The sequence below is a fragment of the Agelaius phoeniceus genome, chromosome 10 (genome assembly GCF_051311805.1).
Source record: "Agelaius phoeniceus isolate bAgePho1 chromosome 10, bAgePho1.hap1, whole genome shotgun sequence".
Taxonomy (NCBI): domain Eukaryota; kingdom Metazoa; phylum Chordata; class Aves; order Passeriformes; family Icteridae; genus Agelaius; species Agelaius phoeniceus.
In genome coordinates, this window is record NC_135274.1 from 19,278,079 (window position 1) to 19,299,188 (window position 21,110).

At 38.2% G+C, this 21,110-nt stretch overlaps 1 protein-coding gene across 1 annotated transcript; it reads left to right on the plus strand.

Moving 5' to 3' along the window:
• The first annotated feature begins 1,971 nt into the window (after positions 1-1,971).
• Positions 1,972-21,110, plus strand: MCCC1 (methylcrotonyl-CoA carboxylase subunit 1). The gene is made up of 19 exons (XM_054639215.2): positions 1,972-2,233; positions 3,300-3,346; positions 4,343-4,482; positions 4,895-4,990; positions 5,140-5,261; positions 6,221-6,368; positions 7,150-7,271; positions 8,381-8,492; positions 8,813-8,894; positions 9,680-9,807; positions 10,715-10,898; positions 11,450-11,559; positions 12,771-12,987; positions 13,711-13,797; positions 14,363-14,412; positions 15,356-15,493; positions 16,842-16,949; positions 17,935-18,006; positions 19,557-21,110. Exons 1-19 carry the CDS (start codon positions 2,178-2,180, stop codon positions 19,674-19,676), a joined length of 2,139 nt encoding a protein of 712 aa, XP_054495190.2. The 5' UTR covers positions 1,972-2,177; the 3' UTR covers positions 19,677-21,110.

The following is a 21,110-nucleotide window of genomic DNA, read 5'->3' on the forward strand; positions in this document are numbered from 1 at the left end:
AAGTTTATCTGCCACAGCAACATAACACTGCTGGGCTTTCCTCAGCATCTGGGCTTCCCCAGCTGGCCACAAAATGTCACAAAACATAGGCTTCTCTTTTTCTGTGAGTCTTATTGCCTATGGAATTGGTAGATCCCAAGCACTGTATGAAATTATAAACTAATTGACTCAGATTCTTAGCGATTTCTTCACAATTTTAGATAGGAGCTTTTCCAACAAGCAGAAACAACATAAATGGCTGTTGGGAAAAAGGAAGGTCAGTATATCCTGACTCAATGAGAGTAGGATATCTGTGTTTATTAGACACTGATCTTGGTTTAGAACCTCAGTCTTACTGAGACTTTCCTATATCACAAAAATGTTTGAAGATTATGAATCATGAGTCCAGACAATGTTTAACCTCATTTTACCAAGGAATGGCTTTTTTGTCATCAGGTCAAGGAAAATGGATTCATATTTCACATTATATTTTTCACAACCTGCTCATGGGAAAAATTATTATGAGAAAACGGCTCAAATTATTAATCAAAGCAGCTTTCAAAATATGCCCAGCTTCCACAATAAAATTTAAAAAAAATGTTGCCAACCCACCTATCCACTACATTGGCAGGTTCACCTGAGTGCTTCGGACTATGGATGTGCACATCAAAGATATTACTGGTGTCACTGAGGAAATTATTATTTCTGCATTTAAGCTTTATTACACGGTACTTTCAAACATCTGCATGTACAGTCTGGTGATCCCTCTTGATTTTGCAAGCCCTAAAGGCCCTGCTGGCAGGATGCCTCCATCAAGAGCAGATTTGCAATGTAAATGAGTTTGCCATTTCTATTAGTTCTATTGCTAAAAGCCTCCTCTGCCACCTCTGATTTATGTACTGTAAAATATCTGTTGCTCTCCTCAGTGTCCAACAGTTAAACTACATAAAATGCTGCCATCTTGTGTTTAGAGGCAAATTAAACATGACCTTTTAAAAATCTGGATTATGAAAGGCAAAAGTAGGATCTACACTGTCAGCATCTTATGTTGAAGAAGATTGGAGTGAATGGCTTATGGAAAAGCGGAAGCTTCACTTAACAATTTAGTTTTTAAAATCTCATCCATAGAGCAAGTGCTGATCCCTCTTGCAGTCAAGGCCAAGGGATGATTTCTCCAAGCTGATCTGGTGTCTGTTTAACCTACTTGAACCTTCCAGTCACTGGTGTGAGGGGTCACCATGGCAAAGTAAAAATAGCAAGAATGGAGCAAGCAGAGATTGCCTGCATACTGAAGATGCTCTTCATGTAAGAAAATGCTTCAGAGTATGGAGAACACTTAAGACACTAAACACTGCCACTATTGCAATTGATAGCTTGTGTATTCCCGTTGTGGAAAAAAGCATGGCAGCTTTGCTATTTGTAAACAACAAATGGAAATACTTATTTTGACTGTGCTGGGGCCGGGCAGGTTTAGCAAGGCCCCACACTGGGGTGGGCTGGGCCTTAAACTGATAAATATTGGGAATAAATTCTTCCCTGTGAGGGTGCTGAGGCCCTGGCACAGGCTGCCCAGAGCAGCTGTGGATTCCCTATCCCTGGAAGTGTCCAAGGCCAGGCTGGATGGTGTTGGCAGCAACCTGGGCTGCTGGAAGATGTCCCTTCTCAAGGGAGCGTAGTGTAATGTGATGAGCTTTCAGCTCCCTTCCAGCCCAAATCTTCGGTGGCTCTGTGGCTTGCAAAGCTCCAAAGCCTGAGGGAGCAGAATAGATCCTGACGGCTTTCTGATCCCTTCGCTCTGTGACCGCCTCTGCTGCCCGAGGCGGTTTTGATGCCGGATCTGGGGATGTTGAGGCACCCGAGGATGCCCACGCCCTCCCAAGCACCCTCACCGTTGTGTGTCTGTTCCACTACAACCCCGGATATCATTCCTGAAGGAGCGCGCTCAGCTGAATCCGTGCACCCACAGGGCCGACAACCTTTCAGCGACACGCATCGTTTCACATTTAAATGAATTTATTCCATCGGCCCTCTCAGCGCCGTTCCTCGGTGCAGCCCAGCCCCGCCCCCGACAGCCATTTCCGCGGCTCTCCCCGAGCGGGCCCCGGCCGTGCCCGGCTCTCCTCCCGGTGACGCGCTCTCTCCGCCCGCTCCCTCCCTCCCCCTGAGGGCTTTCCCCGCTGCCGCCCGCGCTCCCCAACATGGCGCTGGCGGCGGCCGAGCGGGGCCGCGGCTGCCTCGGGGCGCTGCGCCGGCTGTGAGTGCGGGCCGGGGGAGGCCCGAGCGGCCCCGAGCGCGGGCAGGGGCGGCCGGGCCGGGGACAGCCGTGGGTGCGGGCCGGGGGTGGCCTGAGGAGCCGTGGGGAGCTGCCCACGGCGAGCACAGAGCCCGCTGCCCGGGCAGGAGGGGAGGGGGCTCTGCGGGGTGTGAGGGGACACACAGGGAGCCCGGGCTGCTCTGGGGGAAGGAAGAGCAAATAAGCCCTCCTGGGCCTTAGGGAATGGTTGTGGCAGATGCCGCGGGTGCCACGAAGCTGCTCCGGCCCCGGGGGTCGGTGCGCAGGCTGTGCGCAGGGAGGTGACCATGACAGCTGTGTATTCAGAGTCTGAGACATGCACAGATTCCTCCTCTGTTACATCCGAGCTCTACTTGTGTGGTGCCGAGGACGTCCCGTGTCTTTCTGTCCGATAACGCTTAAAGAATTCTGGACTTGATCCAAAATTCCGACGTTGTTTTACATACTAATTAAAACAGTTCCAGGAGTTTGCTTTCACAGCTCTATCCAGTCACTTCACTGCTGTTATTTCATTTAGTTAGCATTAATTATCTGAAGTTTAACTTTCCATTTCTAAAAGTCACCATAGCTCACTCTTGCTCTTTCACATTCTTTTCTCTTGCACCTTTGCTCTACAAAAGCAGCTCCTGTTGCCTTTTTAAGCTTTTTTATCTTATGTTTGCTCACGTCTTGTTTCCCAAATAATTAATGAGTTGGCCTCTCCGCAATAAATAAATGCGAGTTGTTGGCTGTTCTGTCCACCAAAAGAGGTTTTTTTGCTTGTTTGTTTTAAGAAAGCTCCTTGATTATTTCTGTTTGAATGCTACTAAAAAAGCATGGGGGTAATTTTTATTTTGTACGAGTGAAAGTACTTAGGGTGATCTGGTAAAGTTTGAGCAACTTCCCTTGTTACACCTGAATATGTTCTGTGTCAGTAGATGTATCAGAAGTTTCAGTGCTGTACTTCTCTCACCTGAAAATAAAAGTAGCTCAGTTGCTACTTGTTCATATGCACTTGTAACACTTCTGTCCCTTTATAATTGCACAGGCAATGGAACCAAGTACGAATATTTGTGAAATGGGCCTCAACAATAGGTATGAAATTTCACCTCTTTAGCTACTAGCTTAAATTGCTATACAGAATGGATGGTTTTAGAGTATTAGTTGCTGAAAGACTGCAGGGTTTTTTAATAAATATTCAGTATCTTCACAGCTTTTGAAGAAAGGAACCTGTAGCTAACCAAAGAGAAATCGTCTTTAATGTTTAAACAACATTTTGTATAATTTTATCTATCATATTTAGGTATATGGAAATTAATGAAAACGATATATTTTTTGTGATGTTTTTCTCTGAGTCCTTTTCTGATACAAATGTTGCAAAGTCTCTGATAATTGTTTTATAGGCATAATGGTATTTAAATAATATATAAAGGAGTGTAAAGGGGTTTAGCAAGATTATTTAAACTCACTCTGTGTTCCTGTTATCTAAAAAGTTATGTTTGAGAATTCAGAGATCTATTTTCATTTTATTGTTTAGTTTTAAGCTATTTAGTTCTCACTGAGAAGCCTCTGTCAGTGTTGGCCTCATAATTCTATCAAGTTGTGGCTGCTGTCATGACAGTTTTTAGAAGTTTGTAAGTCACTGATTAAAAAACCAAACCAATAAAAATTGATATCTTTTTATTTCTTTGTCACTGGGTATCAAGGGGGAATGGTGCTCCTCATACGTGAATCACTTCTGTTGTGGGGGACACAGCACAGCTTTGATTGTTTCCTAGTTAGTCCAGAAGGTACATAATACAACTATAAGCATTAGCTGTTATGTAGAAGTGGGATTTTTTTTAGTGTTAGGATATATTTCTTGAATTCTAAAAAAGAAAAAAAAAAGCATAAAGATACTTCTGCATAAGGACCCTGAGTTAAGAATTCGAAGAGCAGCTTGAAAATGCTTTTGGGTGAAGCATGCTTTTTCAATTATTGAAGAAATGCATAAACTTTGTAATGTAAAAGAAACCAGAATTTTAAAGCTGCTTTGTTTCCAGAGATGTTTTTGTGGCTTGGTTTCTTACTGTGCTTCATCCTTTCAAACAGGAGGTCACAGCATAGGGAAGATCCTCATTGCAAACCGAGGAGAAATCGCCTGCAGGGTGATGAGAACAGCCAAGAAAATGGGGGTGAAATCTGTGGCAGTTTATAGTGAAGCAGACAGGAATTCCATGCACGTAGCAATGGTGAAGTATATTCATTAAACTTGGCTGATGTTCATTCATGACAGTATTTTTCAGTGATAAGTTCCGTGGGTAAAGCAGATTTGGGTGCTGATACAAAGTTGATTTTCACTTCTGTAGACCTATTGCCAAGTTTTCCTTGAAGGGATGGAAAGTTTGCCTGGTGTCTGTCTCAACACCTGACAGCTTTACAGGAAGTGCATTCAAGTTTGGCTCCCAGACTCTGGACAGCCAGGGGTTGGAGAGTAGACTGTGATTCTGGGGAAAAAGTCGGAATTTGTTTCACCCAGCTGAGCCTCTCCATGAGGAAAGGCAGTGATTTCAACTGCAGTCTGATAAGTGATATAATTAGCTTAGAAAGTAATTTAAATTTGCTAGTAACCAGTCTCTGTTGTATGTATTTTTTGTAAAACAGGCAGATGAAGCATATTGCATTGGTCCACCACCCTCTCAGCAGAGTTACTTGGCCATGGAGAAAATACTGCAGGTGGCCAAGAGCTCAGCAGCACAGGTAAGGAGATCAATCACATTTTCTGTTACTTCCATGTCTTTAGTTCTTTATTTTTGCTCATCTTGTTTTTCCTTAATGATCTATGAAATTTTTGGGTTTTCTAAGCTAAACTGATACAAAAACAGGCTGGTAACATTTTTCTGTTTTAGGCTATTCATCCGGGTTATGGTTTCCTCTCAGAAAACACAGAGTTTGCAGAGCTGTGTAAGCAGCAGGGAATCATCTTCATAGGTCCTCCTTCATCTGCTATCAGAGATATGGGTATTAAAAGGTATCTATTTCTGATTTATTACTTGCTTATGCAGTTTACAGCTTGGCAAAGATGATTTTGTTAACAAATGACCAGTTGCTCTGTAATTGTTTTATTCTGTCAATTTGCATTGTATTTTTACCGTTTTCTTCAAAGGAATAAACTCCAGGTTTATAGATTCATTTCGGGACATAAACAGTCAAGATTGTTCAGTTACTGGGATTTTAGTAATTAAATAAGTAATGGTTCTACTTTTCCAGAATTGAAGCATTGCAGTGTAGTATAGGTAAAGGTTCAGCAGTCAGATTGGATAGGTCAAAAGAGCAGTGGAAAAGAAACACCAAATCATCAGGGTTGTGGTGGCTCATGTAAAATTATAAGTTTAGTTCATCACAGAGAATCTTATTCTTAGTTTCTTAGATCAAAGAAAGACTTTAAAGGTATGAAGTATAAATCAAGACTATGGAAGTATAAATCAAGACTATGGAAATGAAGATAATACTGACACAGGAACTGTATAATCGTAGTTAGAGAGAATTAACTTTATCACCTCATAATGTGAGAGTAAATTGCCTCAGTAATTTAACAAGCTTTGCATGCATTTTGGAAATTAGAGTTGTTATGCTTGAGGGTTTTATGTGTGGTGTGAATGTAGCCTGTGTAATGAAAAGTTTTGCCTTTGTACAGCTTTAAATATTGTAGTGTTTTAATTTGAAATTGTTAAATTTTGGCATATATAATGTGGAAAAACCAGTCAAACTAAAGTGTAATCCTGCTAGGAGAAATAAAAATGTTTGTTGGAAGTATGTGCTGAATTACAGTCCAATGCTGTGTAACCACCTATGCAAGTAGTCCTGTTGAGGTCTACTGTGGAACTATTTTCATGGAGAGAATTAACACTGGGAGCATTAGACAGGTTGGAGCTTAAAGTAAGAAAAAAATATTTTTATCATTCTAAATATAAAACTGTTCTGTCAAAGCACTTCCAAAGCTATAATGTCTGCTGCTGGCGTTCCTGTTGTTGAAGGTTATCATGGAGAAGATCAGTCTGATGAGTGTCTAAAGGAACATGCCAGGAGGATTGGATACCCAGTAATGATTAAAGCTGTCCGTGGGGGTGGAGGAAAGGTAAGGAACTCCTCTGTTCAATATGTGCTGTAAAGTTACCATGGCTCAGGATCTGTAACTCAATATTCGAAAAGAAAACAAAAACTGGAAAAGTACTTTGTGTTAAAATTTATTAATGGCCAATCTAGCACTATGAAATCTCATTTCCCTTTGATATGCAGAAGATAAATAGCTGGAATAAACTGGAACAGTTTTGTTTGTTTCAATGGATCTCCAGTAATTCACATAAGCAGAAGAGTTATGCTGTGGATTTATGCAAAATGAGATGACTTTAAATTGTTACTCTGTGATAGCTTCTGTGACTTCCTTTGCCAACAGTTTTAAATGTTGTATAAGAAATGATTAGAAATAACATTTTGTGTCGAGATATTTTTCAATGGGTGGTGAACTCCCAGTCTAAATCAGACTTTGCTCTGAAATAAATGTCTATAAAAATTATGTATAGAAAATCTTAGTTATTTCCAAAATAGCTAGACTTATTTTGTAGAAAATAAGTTTTTCTCTGCCAGCCTTGGAAGATTTCTATAATATTTGAGGAAAAAATTGAATTTTGTGCTCACTCATATCAATGGAATGATAATATCTATTTTTTACACTTCTTATGGCACTTTCACTGGGACTTAGTAGGATTCTCTTACTGGAAGCTGATACACAATTCTCCTAAAGTTTTTGAAGGAAAGAAAAAATGTTATTTTTAAGCTAATTTTCACTCTGTGTATGCAGCAAGGTTTTTCATTGTGTATTGTTAGCTGTTTGGATAAGCTTTTTTCTTGTATTTTAGGGCATGAGGATTGCTCATTCAGAAAAGGAGTTTCTGGACCAACTAGAATCAGCAAGGAGAGAAGCAAAGAAGTCTTTTAATGATGATGCAATGCTGATTGAGAAATTTGTAGATAATCCAAGGTGTGAAATAGATGTTTCAATATAAACACTGTAGTGTTTCTTCTGCTTAAATAAACATAAATAGCTCAGTTTAGTTAAATAAACGTAACTAGCTTAGTTGTAGGATTAAAATTGTTTTTGTATGTCCAATTTGCACTATGAAATTTGTTAATTTGGTCAAAATTGTTTATAATTTACTGAATTTCTTGTAGTGACTTTGTTTTGAATGACAGGAATTAAAATGCTACTGCCTGGGAGATGTGGCAGTGAGATTTCTAAAATTGATTTACATCTAGGAAAAAAATCACTATAATGTTCAAACTGTAGACCTTAGTGAAGCTGTGATGGTGTTTCTGCTGCCCTCAGGTGTCCCAAACCAGTTATTTAATCTTCCTCTACTTGGATGTTTCAAACAGAAGTGAGAGTCTTTAGCTCATGCCTGGCCTGTGCAACTGAACCAATTTATTTTTTATAAAGAATGTCTCAGAGGTCTGTTTGACATTCTTGTACTTTACATCTGTTCTTCCTTGAAGCATCACTATAGGGAAAGCATTTATCCCAAAGAAATTGAGGGTCTGCTTATGCTGTCAGGTAGACATGAGAAAAAACTCATTGCTGGGGAATTTCTTTTGCCAGGATCAGGGGATTGTCAGAAAGGTGATGTATTTTTATTAGTTTTATGCATAGAATAAATTTCTGCCACCCAATAGTTGTCCTTTGAAATGGTGTTTTGAAGTGAATAATGTTATTCCTGAGCCAGGACTGCTGCAGTCTCTTGTGAATTGCTGCACAATAAATTATGATGGAAATAATCATTATCAAATTAATAGTGAAGTGGTTTTACTTTATTATAATAACTAAGAAAGAGGTAGCAGCCTTCAGATATGTGTCTTGCTTATCCTACAATCTGTGAGATTTCACTGCAGTAGTTGGTATTAGGAATCCTCTTTCATTTAGAAGATGAATAACTCTAAAACAGCAAAATCCTGCATAATATCAGCCTCTCTTTACATTTTTGGCATTTATTTAAGGGCAGACACTTAAATTTATAAGAAATCCTATTAAAATTATAAGTTTAAAGTCTCTTTGGGGCATTAAAATACATTAAAACATTTATTTTTGTGGAGCAGGCATGTTGAAGTCCAGGTGTTTGGTGACCAGCATGGCAATGCAGTGTATTTGTTTGAAAGAGACTGCAGCGTGCAAAGGAGGCATCAGAAAATCATTGAAGAGGCACCAGGGGTGAGCAGAAAATTGTTAATATTTTTTATGAACTGCCATGTTTTTATAGTGATTGCTATCCCCCTCTGAATGCATGTAGTGGGTAATAATTTAAACAGGTTCCTGGACCTGTTTTAGTTTTGCTGCTGAAGATGTTCTAATTGAATAAAACCCCTACATTCTTTAGGAAAATGATTCTCAAAGAAGTACTATGTAGATTTCAAGTGTAACAGAGATCAGGGTTTCACTGCATTTGTTAATTCTGTTCAATATTCATGCATACCAGGTTTAATATCAACAAACTTAACAATAGTTTGTAATCTTTTTATTGTTATTTACAGCCAGGAATTAGTCCAGAGGTTCGAAGGAGACTTGGAGAAGCTGCTGTCAAAGCAGCTAAAGCAGTGAATTATGTGGGAGCAGGTAAGCCTGGGGAGGTGCAGCTTTTAACTTAGTCAGACTTTAAGTCTCAAGCAAATGGCATCTGGTTGTTTTCAAGTATGACACACATCCCTCGAATTTTTGAGGTTTAAGCAAGTAATCATGTAGTTAATTCTGATGTAATTACAGATTTAAATTAGCATACCTGAACTCAAGACCAGTGGCAGCTGAAGGATAGAAAGAAAAAAATTTCAGGGCAGATAATTTGGTCAACTCAACTGTTGTTGGAAAGTGAGCATTATGAATTAGTAAATTTGAGCTGAGCAAGGGGAAAATAATTTTTCTTTTAGCATAGAAAGGGTAATACTTTATATGCAAACAGTAGTCTTTAAAAGAAAATCACAACTCACTTTAAAGTCCACACCATTTCCCAGATGAAAAATAACCTCCTGAAATGATTTGTAACTTTGTTTTCTCACTGCTTTCTTCGGATATTTATTTTTAAAAAATTACATATCCCATGAATATTCAGAATACTTTCAAAGAGTCTTGATGCACTTTTTAAAGTGCTAATGAAATGCAGCTCTTACTGTAGAGAATGGCTACTAAACAAAGGTTATGTAAATGTATAAGGAAACAACCCTTCTGTTTTCAGATCTCAATTTTGTGACCCTTTTAGATTATTTGTATAGAATTTAATGAAATTCAGTGTGTCTGAGTTAGAAGTAATAGTCTTGGCATAGTTGAATTAAGTGTCTTGGATGTCTTTTCTATAAATGGACACTAAGATGCTCTTAGGTGAAGTGTCCTTCTGTTAAATACTTCAGGAACAGTTGAATTTATTATGGACTCCCAACATAATTTTTACTTCATGGAGATGAATACCAGGCTGCAAGTAGAGCACCCAGTTACAGAGATGATCACTGGAACAGACTTGGTGGAATGGCAGCTCAGGGTGAGTGTTAATTGATTTTACATGGAGTTCCTCCTGAGTGCTGTGTGACACTGCCTGTGAGAGGCTGGATGGGTTTCCAGATCCTCATCTCCTGCTCAGCTGTCAGGGTAGAGTTTCCTTTGCTCCACAGGAGCATCTCACATTGCTGTATTGGATGTAGAGCATTGTGTAGGTGCTCTGAATTTCAACCAGCTGTGTAGAGAGAAAACATTTTAAAAGTGTATTTAGAGGCATTAACAGACAGTGTGGAAAGTGGGAGGGAGTGAGGTCCTGATCTTTCCTTTGCTATGTTGTAAGGTTTCTAAAACTTTAATTGAAATGGATCTGTGACCCAAAAGTCATTCTTGCATCAGGCTGTAGGAGGAAAAAATCCTCACAAAAACCTGTGTCTGGTGTTATACCAGTATAGCCACATTCTGAAATAGATGTACAGTGGGGTGGACTGGAGCAGTGGATTTCCTCACACACCTAATTTGCAGAGATTATTCACACATTTAAGTGATCACAGGAAGTTTTGGGTATTAGGGAACTTGAAATAAACCCCAATTCTGTTTTCATAAATCCAAAAGTGAGGACAGCAGCTTAAGAAGTGTGAGATTAAGAGTGGGGAAGTGTAATCAGAAAGAAAATTAAACTGGCAATGCTGATGCAAAAAGAAGGAACATTTGTCTTCCTTATCTGGGCATGGAAATTGAGAATTGAATCCTGGGTTAGAGCAGGGATCAAACAACACTGGAAGAGAGAAACAAGGTGGACAGGTTCAGTGGTCTTGGCAGTGTTTTTCTCCTTGTGCTTTTTAAAATGTGCTTCCTAGTTCTTCAAATTCAGAAGAAATACACTTAATATTTCATATATCAGCATTCCAGAATATTCATCCTGCATTCAAGAAAAAACCTATTTTTTTCAGGTTGCAGCAGGAGAGAAGATTCCTCTGATGCAGGAAGAGATCCTGCTGCAGGGCCATGCATTTGAAGCTAGAATATATGCTGAAGACCCTAATAATAACTTTATGCCAGGAGCTGGGCCACTGTTGCACTTATCCACCCCCCCAGCAGATCGTTTCACCAGGATAGAGACTGGAGTCAGGCAAGGTAAAACTGAAGGCAGTGATGGAAGAAGAAATAATTAACATCAAGAACTTGTTTTTGTAAGCATTTCCCTCTTTGGCCTGAATAAGTTTGTCTAAAAGAGTGGTGTTATAAAGACAAATCCCTACAGAATCATTCTTCCTTATGATTTTCCATGTACTTCTGGTGAATCACTGAATATTTTATTTACCTCTTCTATACCTGTACCCACATTAATGTCCGCTGGCTCATGCTGGTGATATTCTCCTCACCATTTAGCAATCCTGCATTCTAATTGCAATAAAGAAAGCTGAATTTGAGTCATGTTATCTCTACAAAAATTTATAAATTTATTTATAAATTTATAAAATTTATAAAAAGTCTGTGCTGAAATTGTCCTTGAAATTGAAATGCCAGGTCACATCATGTCCTTAAACAATTTTAATCTTGAGAGAAATGTGGCCATGAGTTGTGCCCGTGTTGGATGCCATGTGGTGCCCAGTACTTTGCATTACCAACTTCCATAAATTCGTGGTTGCATGTTAGAGCATTTTTGTTTTATTGCTGCATTTCAGGTGATGAGGTTTCTGTGCATTATGACCCCATGATTGCCAAGCTGGTGGTTTGGGCTGAGGACCGACAGGCAGCGCTCAGAAAGCTGCGCTACAGCTTGCACCAGTACAACGTAAGTGGGAGGAGGAACCCAGTGTGGTACCACAGCTTGAGCCACAAAAGTGGTTTCCAAAAGGGAGCCTGCATTGCTACTGCATTTCAAATTCATTAATTATTTGCAGAAGTTGTATTTTTTCCCAGTTTGCAAACTGTTTTCATTGGTGGAGTGAGTGAAAATAAGTGTGAAGCCCAGTTTTACACATAGATTTTTAAGTTTGTGGTTCAGTTTGAATATGCACCTGGGACTTTGTAGAAGGGTAAGGCTAAAAAACATTTTTAATTGTACTGTGAGCTTTCTCAGACTTAAATGGTTTCTTTAGTGGAATTTGTATCAGACAATGTTTGCTTGTAATTTTTAATTTATTAAAAGAGCTAAGTTTTTAGACTATACATGTGGTAAAGAAATATGCTGTCAGTTCTTTTTAAGAAACATTCCATTTTTCCCTATGAAAACTACAGGTATTATAACTGTTTTCAAAAGTGGAATTCAGAAGGCTTGGCTTGAGGGGAGACTGAATATTACTTGTGCAGAACTAATTTACACTTTTAAATCAACAACATGAATGGCATGTTCATGTGCCTGAGGTAGTGAAAGTGTTGGGCCCCTTATTGTTTTAGCTAAAAATGAAATTTACTTTAAGAGAAAGAGATAAAAGAATTCTCTTGTTTTTTTCAGAATTTTCTTAGCAGTTCTGTCAGTAAATGTTAACAGCATAACATGGTTACCAGTGTCAATGATTTCTCTAAAATAATAATGTTGTTTCATTGGGTATTTTACACTATAGGAAATGGATAGTATCTAGTAAACTTACAGAAATCCCTGTTCCTACTTTTTACTATTAAAAGATCAAATATGGGATACTGGATTTATTGTAACTCATTTTTAATAAGAAGCACTTGTCAAGTTAGGAATGTTCTTCTAAATACTCAGAGCACAATTTTCCAAAAGTAGGGGTTTTTTTCTGAAATTACCTCCTGTTACTGTTTCTGGGAAACTTTGCTCACCTTCACTGTGGACAAAGGCAACATTTAGATAACAGAGTGCTTTTGAGAAAGCAGCTTTTGGGTTTTGTTTTGGTTTTTTGTCTTTTTCCAGTCAGTGGTTTTATTGATAATAAAACAGACTAGTTGAATGAATTACATTTTATTGATAAACTTTGTGAGCAGAAAGCTGTGTAGTCATAATTCAGTTTGGCAAAATACTTCTGTTCTGTTTCTTTACAGATTGTAGGATTAAGCACTAATATTGATTTCTTACTGAGCCTGTCAGGACACCCAGAGTTTGAGGCTGGAAATGTGCACACTAATTTCATTCCTCAACACCATGATGAACTATTTCCAGCCAAAAAGGCAACTCCACATGAAGTTATGTGTCAGGCAGCTCTAGGGCTCATACTGAAAGAGAAGATGCTAACAGATGCTTTCAGAGATCAGTCAGATGGTAAGGATCATTGTTTTGTATTGTTTCATTTTATAAGTTCACGTGCAGTTGCTTAATTTGGATGTTCTTTCTTTGCCCTACTTTGTGCCTGCTCAGGGTTCTGCGTGCTCACATCTCCCAGGTATTTGCACACAGGGTAGACTATAACTTTTGTTAAGGATCAGATATGGAATATATCACCACTGTAATGTCCAGAGAACTTCCCAAAGCCCTTCAGACAGGCACTGCTTGAGAGACCTTGGGATTCATGGTCAGTGACACTGTGAGCTCTTTGCTCTTGATAAGCACAAGCAGGGACCTTCTGCCTCTCTTATTCCTACAGCTGGCCAAGGTCTTCAGACAAAATTACCTCTGCTCTGAATAGGAGAAGCAGTGGGGATTGATTGAAACCTTCACCTAAAGGTTAATCAGGACCTGCTCTGGTGTAGTTGAATTCTGATGCTCTCTAGTCCTGTTCAGGGATGTGTTCATGGAAAACAGCCAGTGCCCTTCTTAGTGTCACGTTTTCTGTAGGTCACACAGCATCAATTTATTCTGTGTTGGAGATCAAGGAATTGTCACTTTCTCTGACTACAGTCGTTCCCCAGTCTTTTCTGTGCAATATAAATTAATCAATACTAAGGTAGTAAGAGTAGGACAATGATTTTAAGGCCTAAGTTCTAAGTATTGTGTTTTGCCGAAGTAGAATGAAAAATAATAATATCTGTATATTTTGTGTTTTAGATAAATTCTCACCATTTGCATCCAGCACTGGTAGAAGATTAAATATATGTTACACTAGAAAACTGTCTCTGCTGGATGGGGAAAACAGTAAGTTAATAAAAAAGTGTGTGGAGGGAAGGGAGGTACTTGATGGATGAAGTTATTTTAACTGGTGCTTGAAAATTCAGGCTAAGAAACAGCATAGAATCAGTATGAGTTTTATGCAGTGTAAGCTGGGAATTCACAGAATTGCATGTTTAATCCACACTGTTTGATCCTGAAGAAATGTAAACCAAATTGAAATGACTACTAATTCATGTTCATCATTTAAATGAATGAGGTTGAGATTTTAAAAAGAGAAGAGTGACATTTCCTTCTTTTGAACTTCTTTTTTTTGTGAAAGGAGTACTTCCTCCCCTCACAAACTTGTTTTCTGTACAGATAATACAGATTTTAGATACATTTCAGATGTTCATCGTTGAAAGAAAAATTGTCTGGAATTCAATAGGAATTCTGCAGTGTGTAGTAAGCTAATCTGAAAATACTTGTTCTTATCTTAGTGTTGGTAGGCCTCATTTTTATCAAGAAAGCCTTGATAGAGTTTATATGTCATCATTCTCTAGATACTGCAGTGAAGTCTACTCACACATGCATGTTTTGTTTTATTGAACAGTTGTGGATGTGGCTGTAAGTTACAATCAAGATGGGTCATACAAAATGCAGGTATGAGTACATTTTTTTCAGATACTTCATTAGATAAAAGAATCAATTTCTTGTAGATTTCTCTTAGTACTAATTGTTGCTAAAGTTGCTTGGTGATTACAGATGCAGGATTCTGTTTTTAGTTTGCTTGTATCCATTGCTATACACTGTTACTTCGACCTGAAATTATCTGTGCTAGATGCTGGATCGGCATGGAAGAGCTATCAAAATGTTCCTGACAAGGCTAAGGGAAATGTTTGTATTTTCAGTACTTAAAGGTCTTATTCTTTATTTTCCTTGTTGAATTTGTCTGTTTAAAACCTGGGAAGTTAGATTTAAATCTGCATTTAAAAAGACTTTTTTTCCACAGGACTCCTGCTCTGTTCTTTGCATGAGAATGGATCTTCTGTGGGATAAATAAAAGCTTTCTAGAGCATTATCTGCAAGATAACATTTTATTTTGAAGATGGAAATTGGAGAGTGATTACCAAATGAGCTGAGGCATCTTCTGGTTAGATAATTGAGTGATACCCCCTAGAATTGGCTTCTTTGTCCATGCTATAGAGCTCCTGTAGTAAACAGCTCAAGATGCCTTAGTTGTAGCTAATTTTGTGTGTGCACATGTGAGAGTCTCCAGTTGTTGGCTTAAGGGGGTTGTGTTTGGCTGGGTGTTCAATATCCCCTGTAGCTGAATGTCTTATTCTCTCAGATTTGGCACCCAGAATGGATGAATACTCAGGAATGTCCTGAGTGAATATATTAGATAATTTGCTGAGCTATTTTTATTGAATACAGAACAGTCTCTTAACTGAAAGACAAAGGATACATAAGGTTTAAAAATGGTTTTTTTTAATTCCTGAGTTGCCTATGCAGAATCACAGGTTATGAGGGTACAAATACAATCTTTTGATTTATTGCTCATGAAGGGTTAACCTTTGTCCTTATAAAAGCATTTAACTTTCAGATTCAAGATAAAACGTTCCTGATTTCTGGAGAGATCTTGAAAGAAGGTGATTCACTTTACTTGAGGTCTTCAGTAGATGGAACAGTCTCTAAGTCCAAGTTGGTCATTTTGGACAACACCATTTATCTGTTCTTCCCGGTAACGTTCCTTTCTTTATTATCACAAATTTAAAATTTTGGATTTTTATCCATATAAATGAACAATATAAATTGCAATGGAATGTGAAAGAGAGCAACAATTTCAGTCTCTTACTTTGACCTATCAAGTTTTGATACCTGTTGGATTATTGTTCTAATTAGAAATTCATTGCTTGTAGTGAGTGAGAAAAAGAATTACTTTTAAAAATTTGAAATACAGCTGGTGAGGAAATTATGGTTTGGAAATGATGGTTTAGGAGAGGGGAACACAAAATACTAAAATTTGTCAGGTATTTGAGTTTGTCACAGAACAGTAGCAAGTACTTCAAACTGACAAATATTTGAAAGGCCTTGTAATTGGTGTTTTAATTTCAATTGCAATTTTTAAATTATATGACAAGAAATAAATCAATACTGGTCTGAGGAAGGGTAACTTCAGCTAATATTAAAATATGCAATTATGAGTTACCATGGCATTATATGCATTGCATATATGCAAATGACATTTGAAAGAAGAGGTACTCTAACTGCATTATTAGGTTGTAATTTTTTATTTACAGTTAAAACATTGCAAGGCCTTAAAGTAACTCAGTGTAATTAAATAAATAAATAATCATTTATTAGTTTCAGTAATTACCCTCTAGCACTGAGCCCCTTAAGACTTTCAGCAGAATGCAGCAAAAACTTTGTTGCTCCAGTGATGAGGACAAAATAACCCCATGCTGGAATGGGAAAGCTCAGTGGTCCTGTGGTATCAGAGTGGAGTCTGGGATGAGTGATAGAAATCACAGGACTTTAGGGCATGGGAAGGATGTGGGAGATAATGAGTCTTTGAGAGACTCTGGGAAGCAACTCTGAGAGGACTTAAGGGATTTTTGAGCAACAGTGAGAAATTTTGACTAAATTTAGCACTGAATTAATTTTATTGTAAATTGTGAAGGATTCATTGGCAGTGGCTGGCAGTGGAGATGCCAACGTGTCTCTTGTTGCAGCAGGTGCCTGCCCCTGTGCAAACAGCCTTTATGCACTTCCAAAACCTGCACTGCTGATGCAGGAACAGGGAAGGTACAAACACAGGGTTTGTACAAAGATCCACGTGGAGCTGCTTTGTCACAGGGGTTGTTCCTTCCTTGCTGGTCCTTCCAGCTGCAGGTGTGACTTCCTAGGCCTCAGGCACTGGCACAGCAGTGACCATCGCAGTCCTAGTGCAGCCCTGACTCCAGGCTCTGCCACCCTCAGAGCTGACTGCTTTGCCTAAGGCTGGCGCTGTTCTTTCCCTCTCTCAGCCCATCTACTGGTGCTGTTATCTCATGTTGTTAACTCACCTGTCCTGGATTTTCTTCTTGCAGGAAGGCAGTGCTCAGATTGGCCTCCCTGTGCCCAAATATTTGTCTGCAGTGAGTTCAGGGGCAGAACAAGGTGGAGCTGTGGCGCCCATGACAGGCACAGTAGAGAAGGTAATTATAACAACAGGATGGGACCTGAATTCTCCAATATATTCAGATTTACTCTGCCAGAACTAGAGCTTCTGTACTGCCAGGAAAGAACTGGGGCCAGTAATGTCAGTGTTGTGTGGCTTCTGATTGGAAAAAGCTTTGTTTACTCCAAGTTTTCAGCATCCACCCATGGCTTTTTAAGGCTTCTATTTTTTCTCTAGAGCTCTGGAATATCTGAACTAATGCTACTGCTTAACTAGTTTTTTCTTCATCTTAATTACTTCCCAAGTCAAAGCTCCCTGAAGTGTTATGGGCTGTTTGATTCATTTCATCTAACAAAAGAGTGAGATGCACTTGCAAAAGAAGAAATAATCAGAAATGCCTCTTTTGTTAAGCTGTGAATTGATTTAATTTTCTTTAGCTCAGCAAGTCTTCTGCATTCTCTGTACAGTGACAAAGTTTCAACAGAAAGAGATTTTCTGGAGAGTTTAGTGGTTGAAAGATTCAGCCACTAATAAAAAGGCATAAAGGTTGGAGTACATAAAACATGGATCTCTGACATCCTGAATGAACATTCCAATTCAGAGTAATTGTTGAAAAATGAGGTGGCTTCTGCCATCTTCTTTCTGGATGTTGTTTTAAAGACTTTATGGACTGGCTTCAGGAAGAGGTTCTGCACTTTTCTCAAAATAGAATTGCTGAAGCCCAGAAATGGTAGACTGTACATCATCTCTTGTAGTCTTTCCTTTGACAGGTAAATGGCTTCCTGTTCATCCTGTCATCTGGCACTGACCCTCTTTCTGTAGGCTCTGCCTTCCCTTGAGGAGATCTATCTAGAACTCTTCCCTATCTACAGAACTCAGATACCCAGATCAACAAAAATAAATAATATGAGGCTGTTTTGTAAAACCTCCCTCCCTCTGTTCATTGTGTTAGTCAAGATCCAGCTGATTCTGAATTGTACAGGCATAAATGATTTTTCCCCCAATTTTCTCCTGAATTGCAGGTGTTTGTGAAGGCAGGGGATAAGGTGCAGATTGGAGACCCTCTAATGGTTATGATAGCTATGAAAATGGAGGTAAGTGACATATAAAGGTTTTAATAATTGAGAAAATAAAAATCTGCTCAAAATTTAATAATTTTTGGTTGCATTATTGAATTTCAGTGTGGAGTGCAGCTTGCAGCTGTCAGTATCACTTCATCTGCTGTAACATCAGTGTTGTGTCTGACTGGATTTCAGAGGATTATATTTGCTGTTATTTCACTAACAAATGATGATTATATAATGCATGGTATTTTGCAGCTGTTTTAACATGCATTTGGGTGGTGGTGTCAGGCCTTCTGTCCCCTCCTCTCCTTTGACTTTGCTAGCACAAAACTGTCTTGGTGTGTCTCTTGTCCTCTGGTTGTGATCCAGGCACATGGATGTCTGCAGTTTCTTCAAGTAGAGATTTAGCTAATGGGGACTTTGTAAATATACACGGGATTCTTCTTGTGTATAATCCTTTTATTATTAATGATAATAATAATAATGATATTTACAGAAAGTTTTATGAGGAGCACACTAAAGATTCTGTGTAGTTATTCACACAGCATTCAGAGGACTGAATTTTATCTTGTCACATTGCTTGACTGTGGCTCAGATTGCTTTAATTACAGTTTCTGTAGCCTGAACTGGTTTGGTTTGACTATTAGTTTAAAATAAACCTCAGTTTGTGGCAGCAGAACTAACACTGTTGAGAAAATCTGTCTTTCTCTTATCATGTTCTTTTTTTAATTACACTCAAATTCTATTAAATAAAACTGTGTGCACTAAAAAACTTACACACAAACTTCTTTGCAGTTGGATGCTAAATGTGTTTGTGCCTCTTCAGCTGATACCCAGACCGACATTATCGGAGTTATTTTTTAAACTGCTATTGAAATATAAAATGTAAAATTTAAACAGCAAATTATTATTTAGAGAGTCCTTAGATGTGAGGATTTAATATCTGATCTTAAATGTTTTGATGCTAGACTAATCCTCTGTAGAAAACTACCAAGAGGCAAAGCTCCAATATCAAAGTAACCTGGTACAATGACAAGCAGACCAGCTGGGGGTTGGTGTGTAAGCATGCTGTTCCTTTACTGTCATTAGGAGCTGTATTTGTGTTTCATCTGCATTTTGCCAAATATCTGCCCACTAAAGACCCCTCCTGGCCAGAAAACACAAATATCTTTAGTAAATCTGCAGATTTCTCTTAAGGGAGCAAATCTGCTCTCTGATTAACATTTTGGATTAATTGTGTGTTATTTCTGTTTGGTATTTATTACAACAACAGAAAGTATTAGGGAGGTAGTCAGCTGTTCATACTGATGATCATTCATATGATGATGATAATTCATATAAATGTATTATACAGCATTTTTCTCCACAGAATACTTGTCAAATATTCATGAGAAAATTAAACTCAGAAATGGACTAGGAATGTTTAAAAGAAGGTTTAAAATAAAATATGTCAGAGGAAGGAATTAAGTGTGTTCAATTCTCTTTGGACCAAGCAGTAATGCTGGCATTTGCTGGAGAGAGAGGGAGGGCAGGGAAGCCCCTGAGTGTCTGCTGTTGACTCTGGCTGTGTTTCTGTGCAGCACACCATAAGGGCTCCCAAGGCAGGAGTGATTAAAAAGGTCAATTTCCAAGAAGGTGCCCAGGCCAACAGACATGCTCCACTCGTTGAATTCCTGGATGAAGAGGCAGAGTCAAAATAAAATTCAAGAAAGATGCGTTTTATTTTTTCTACTTTGCTGATTTTCTCCTGGAAGAAGATTTCTTCATGTTTTCAGCAAACTGTTTTGTATGGTTGGGGGATTGGTTTCCTCTGCACTTCCTGCATAGTTTGACTGGAAATTATGCTGACTTCACTGAAATTTGGGTATCACTATACTGTAATTGTATTTATAACTTGTGGACCTATGTGATTGTTGTCCAGTGGTTGTTTGCTTGAGGAAAGGACTGGAAGAAGATGTGAAACTCTGAAAGTATCAGAGAGGTTAATAAGGACTATAAGGTACAGACAGGTTGGGTTCTTCTTATTCACAGCTGCCTTTTTTCCCTTAAATATGTGAGGATTGATTTGAAGGAAATCTGAAATACAGTTTTTCTATTTTCTGGCAAAATTCCTGTTTCTATCTTATGTTTTTGCCTTAATAGGGAATTTAGGATTGTTCCTTAGCCCAGAATCCCTCTCAGTCATTTCTGGTGCATCTGTTTTTCCTGTTTACCTCAATGAGTTGTGAAAATTTGCATTTCAAAAATTATTTTAATATACCTCAAAATATGTGATGCAAAACATTTCTAAAATACATTTGCTACACTAATCAAAGTTAAAATGTAACTGCTTTCAAAAAATGCCATTTTAACTTTAAACATGAAGTAGTAACATAGAAATATAAGCTTATTTAATACTTAGTGTGCCAAAATACAATACTGACTTCAAAATCTTTGTTACTGTTACCATATTGTTCATGTTCTAGTGTATTTCTTATTGGCTGGAATGAAGTACACCACAGTCTTTATAACAGCATGAAATAAGAATACTAAGAATAATAGATTTTTTTTTGTATCTGCAGGGTTTCAGAAGGGAAAATTGGTAGATTTTTGGATATGCAAAGAAAAAGAATTCTCAGACTAAGCATACTGATAATTTGCCATAAATTTAACTTATTTAACCAACACCTTAGGGAAACAAGGGAAAGAAAAAAATGTTTTAATTGTTGCAAACTTTTCAGTTAATGTGAAGTTCTGTTATCACGTGAAGTTTTGGTATGCTAATTTAATTAAATAATCTGTTCTATACTGCAGAAAGGAACAATCAGATGCTGCAGTGATCCCAAGCCTGTAGTTAGATCTGTGCAAATGGACCCTTACCTGAAATCTCATTTCTGAATCAATATACAATATCATGGGGAATTCTCTGATCTGCTTTTATAATTGTGCAGCCTTGTCTGCAATGCAGAAAAAAAAGTGGTGAAAAAGCAATGACTCTGGATATCAGTGTATTAAAAGCATATTTGAATACTTTACAATTTTCCTTCCAATCCTCTGGTCACCTAGCAAATAATTAAATTCCAGTGATCATCTTGTAGAATATTGCCACTATGATTTTTATTTACTGCCAAATAAAAATGAAGCATAACTTGGAA

Bases quoted from the DNA above. Each gene is read 5' to 3' on its own strand.
- MCCC1 (XM_054639215.2), top strand. From the start codon at position 2,178: ATGGCGCTGGCGGCGGCCGAGCGGGGCCGCGGCTGCCTCGGGGCGCTG. The intron at 11,560-12,770 runs GTAAGTGGGAGG...GTTTCTTTACAG, and splicing joins ACAGCTTGCACCAGTACAAC to ATTGTAGGATTAAGCACTAA. The intron at 12,988-13,710 runs GTAAGGATCATT...TTTGTGTTTTAG, and splicing joins TTTCAGAGATCAGTCAGATG to ATAAATTCTCACCATTTGCA.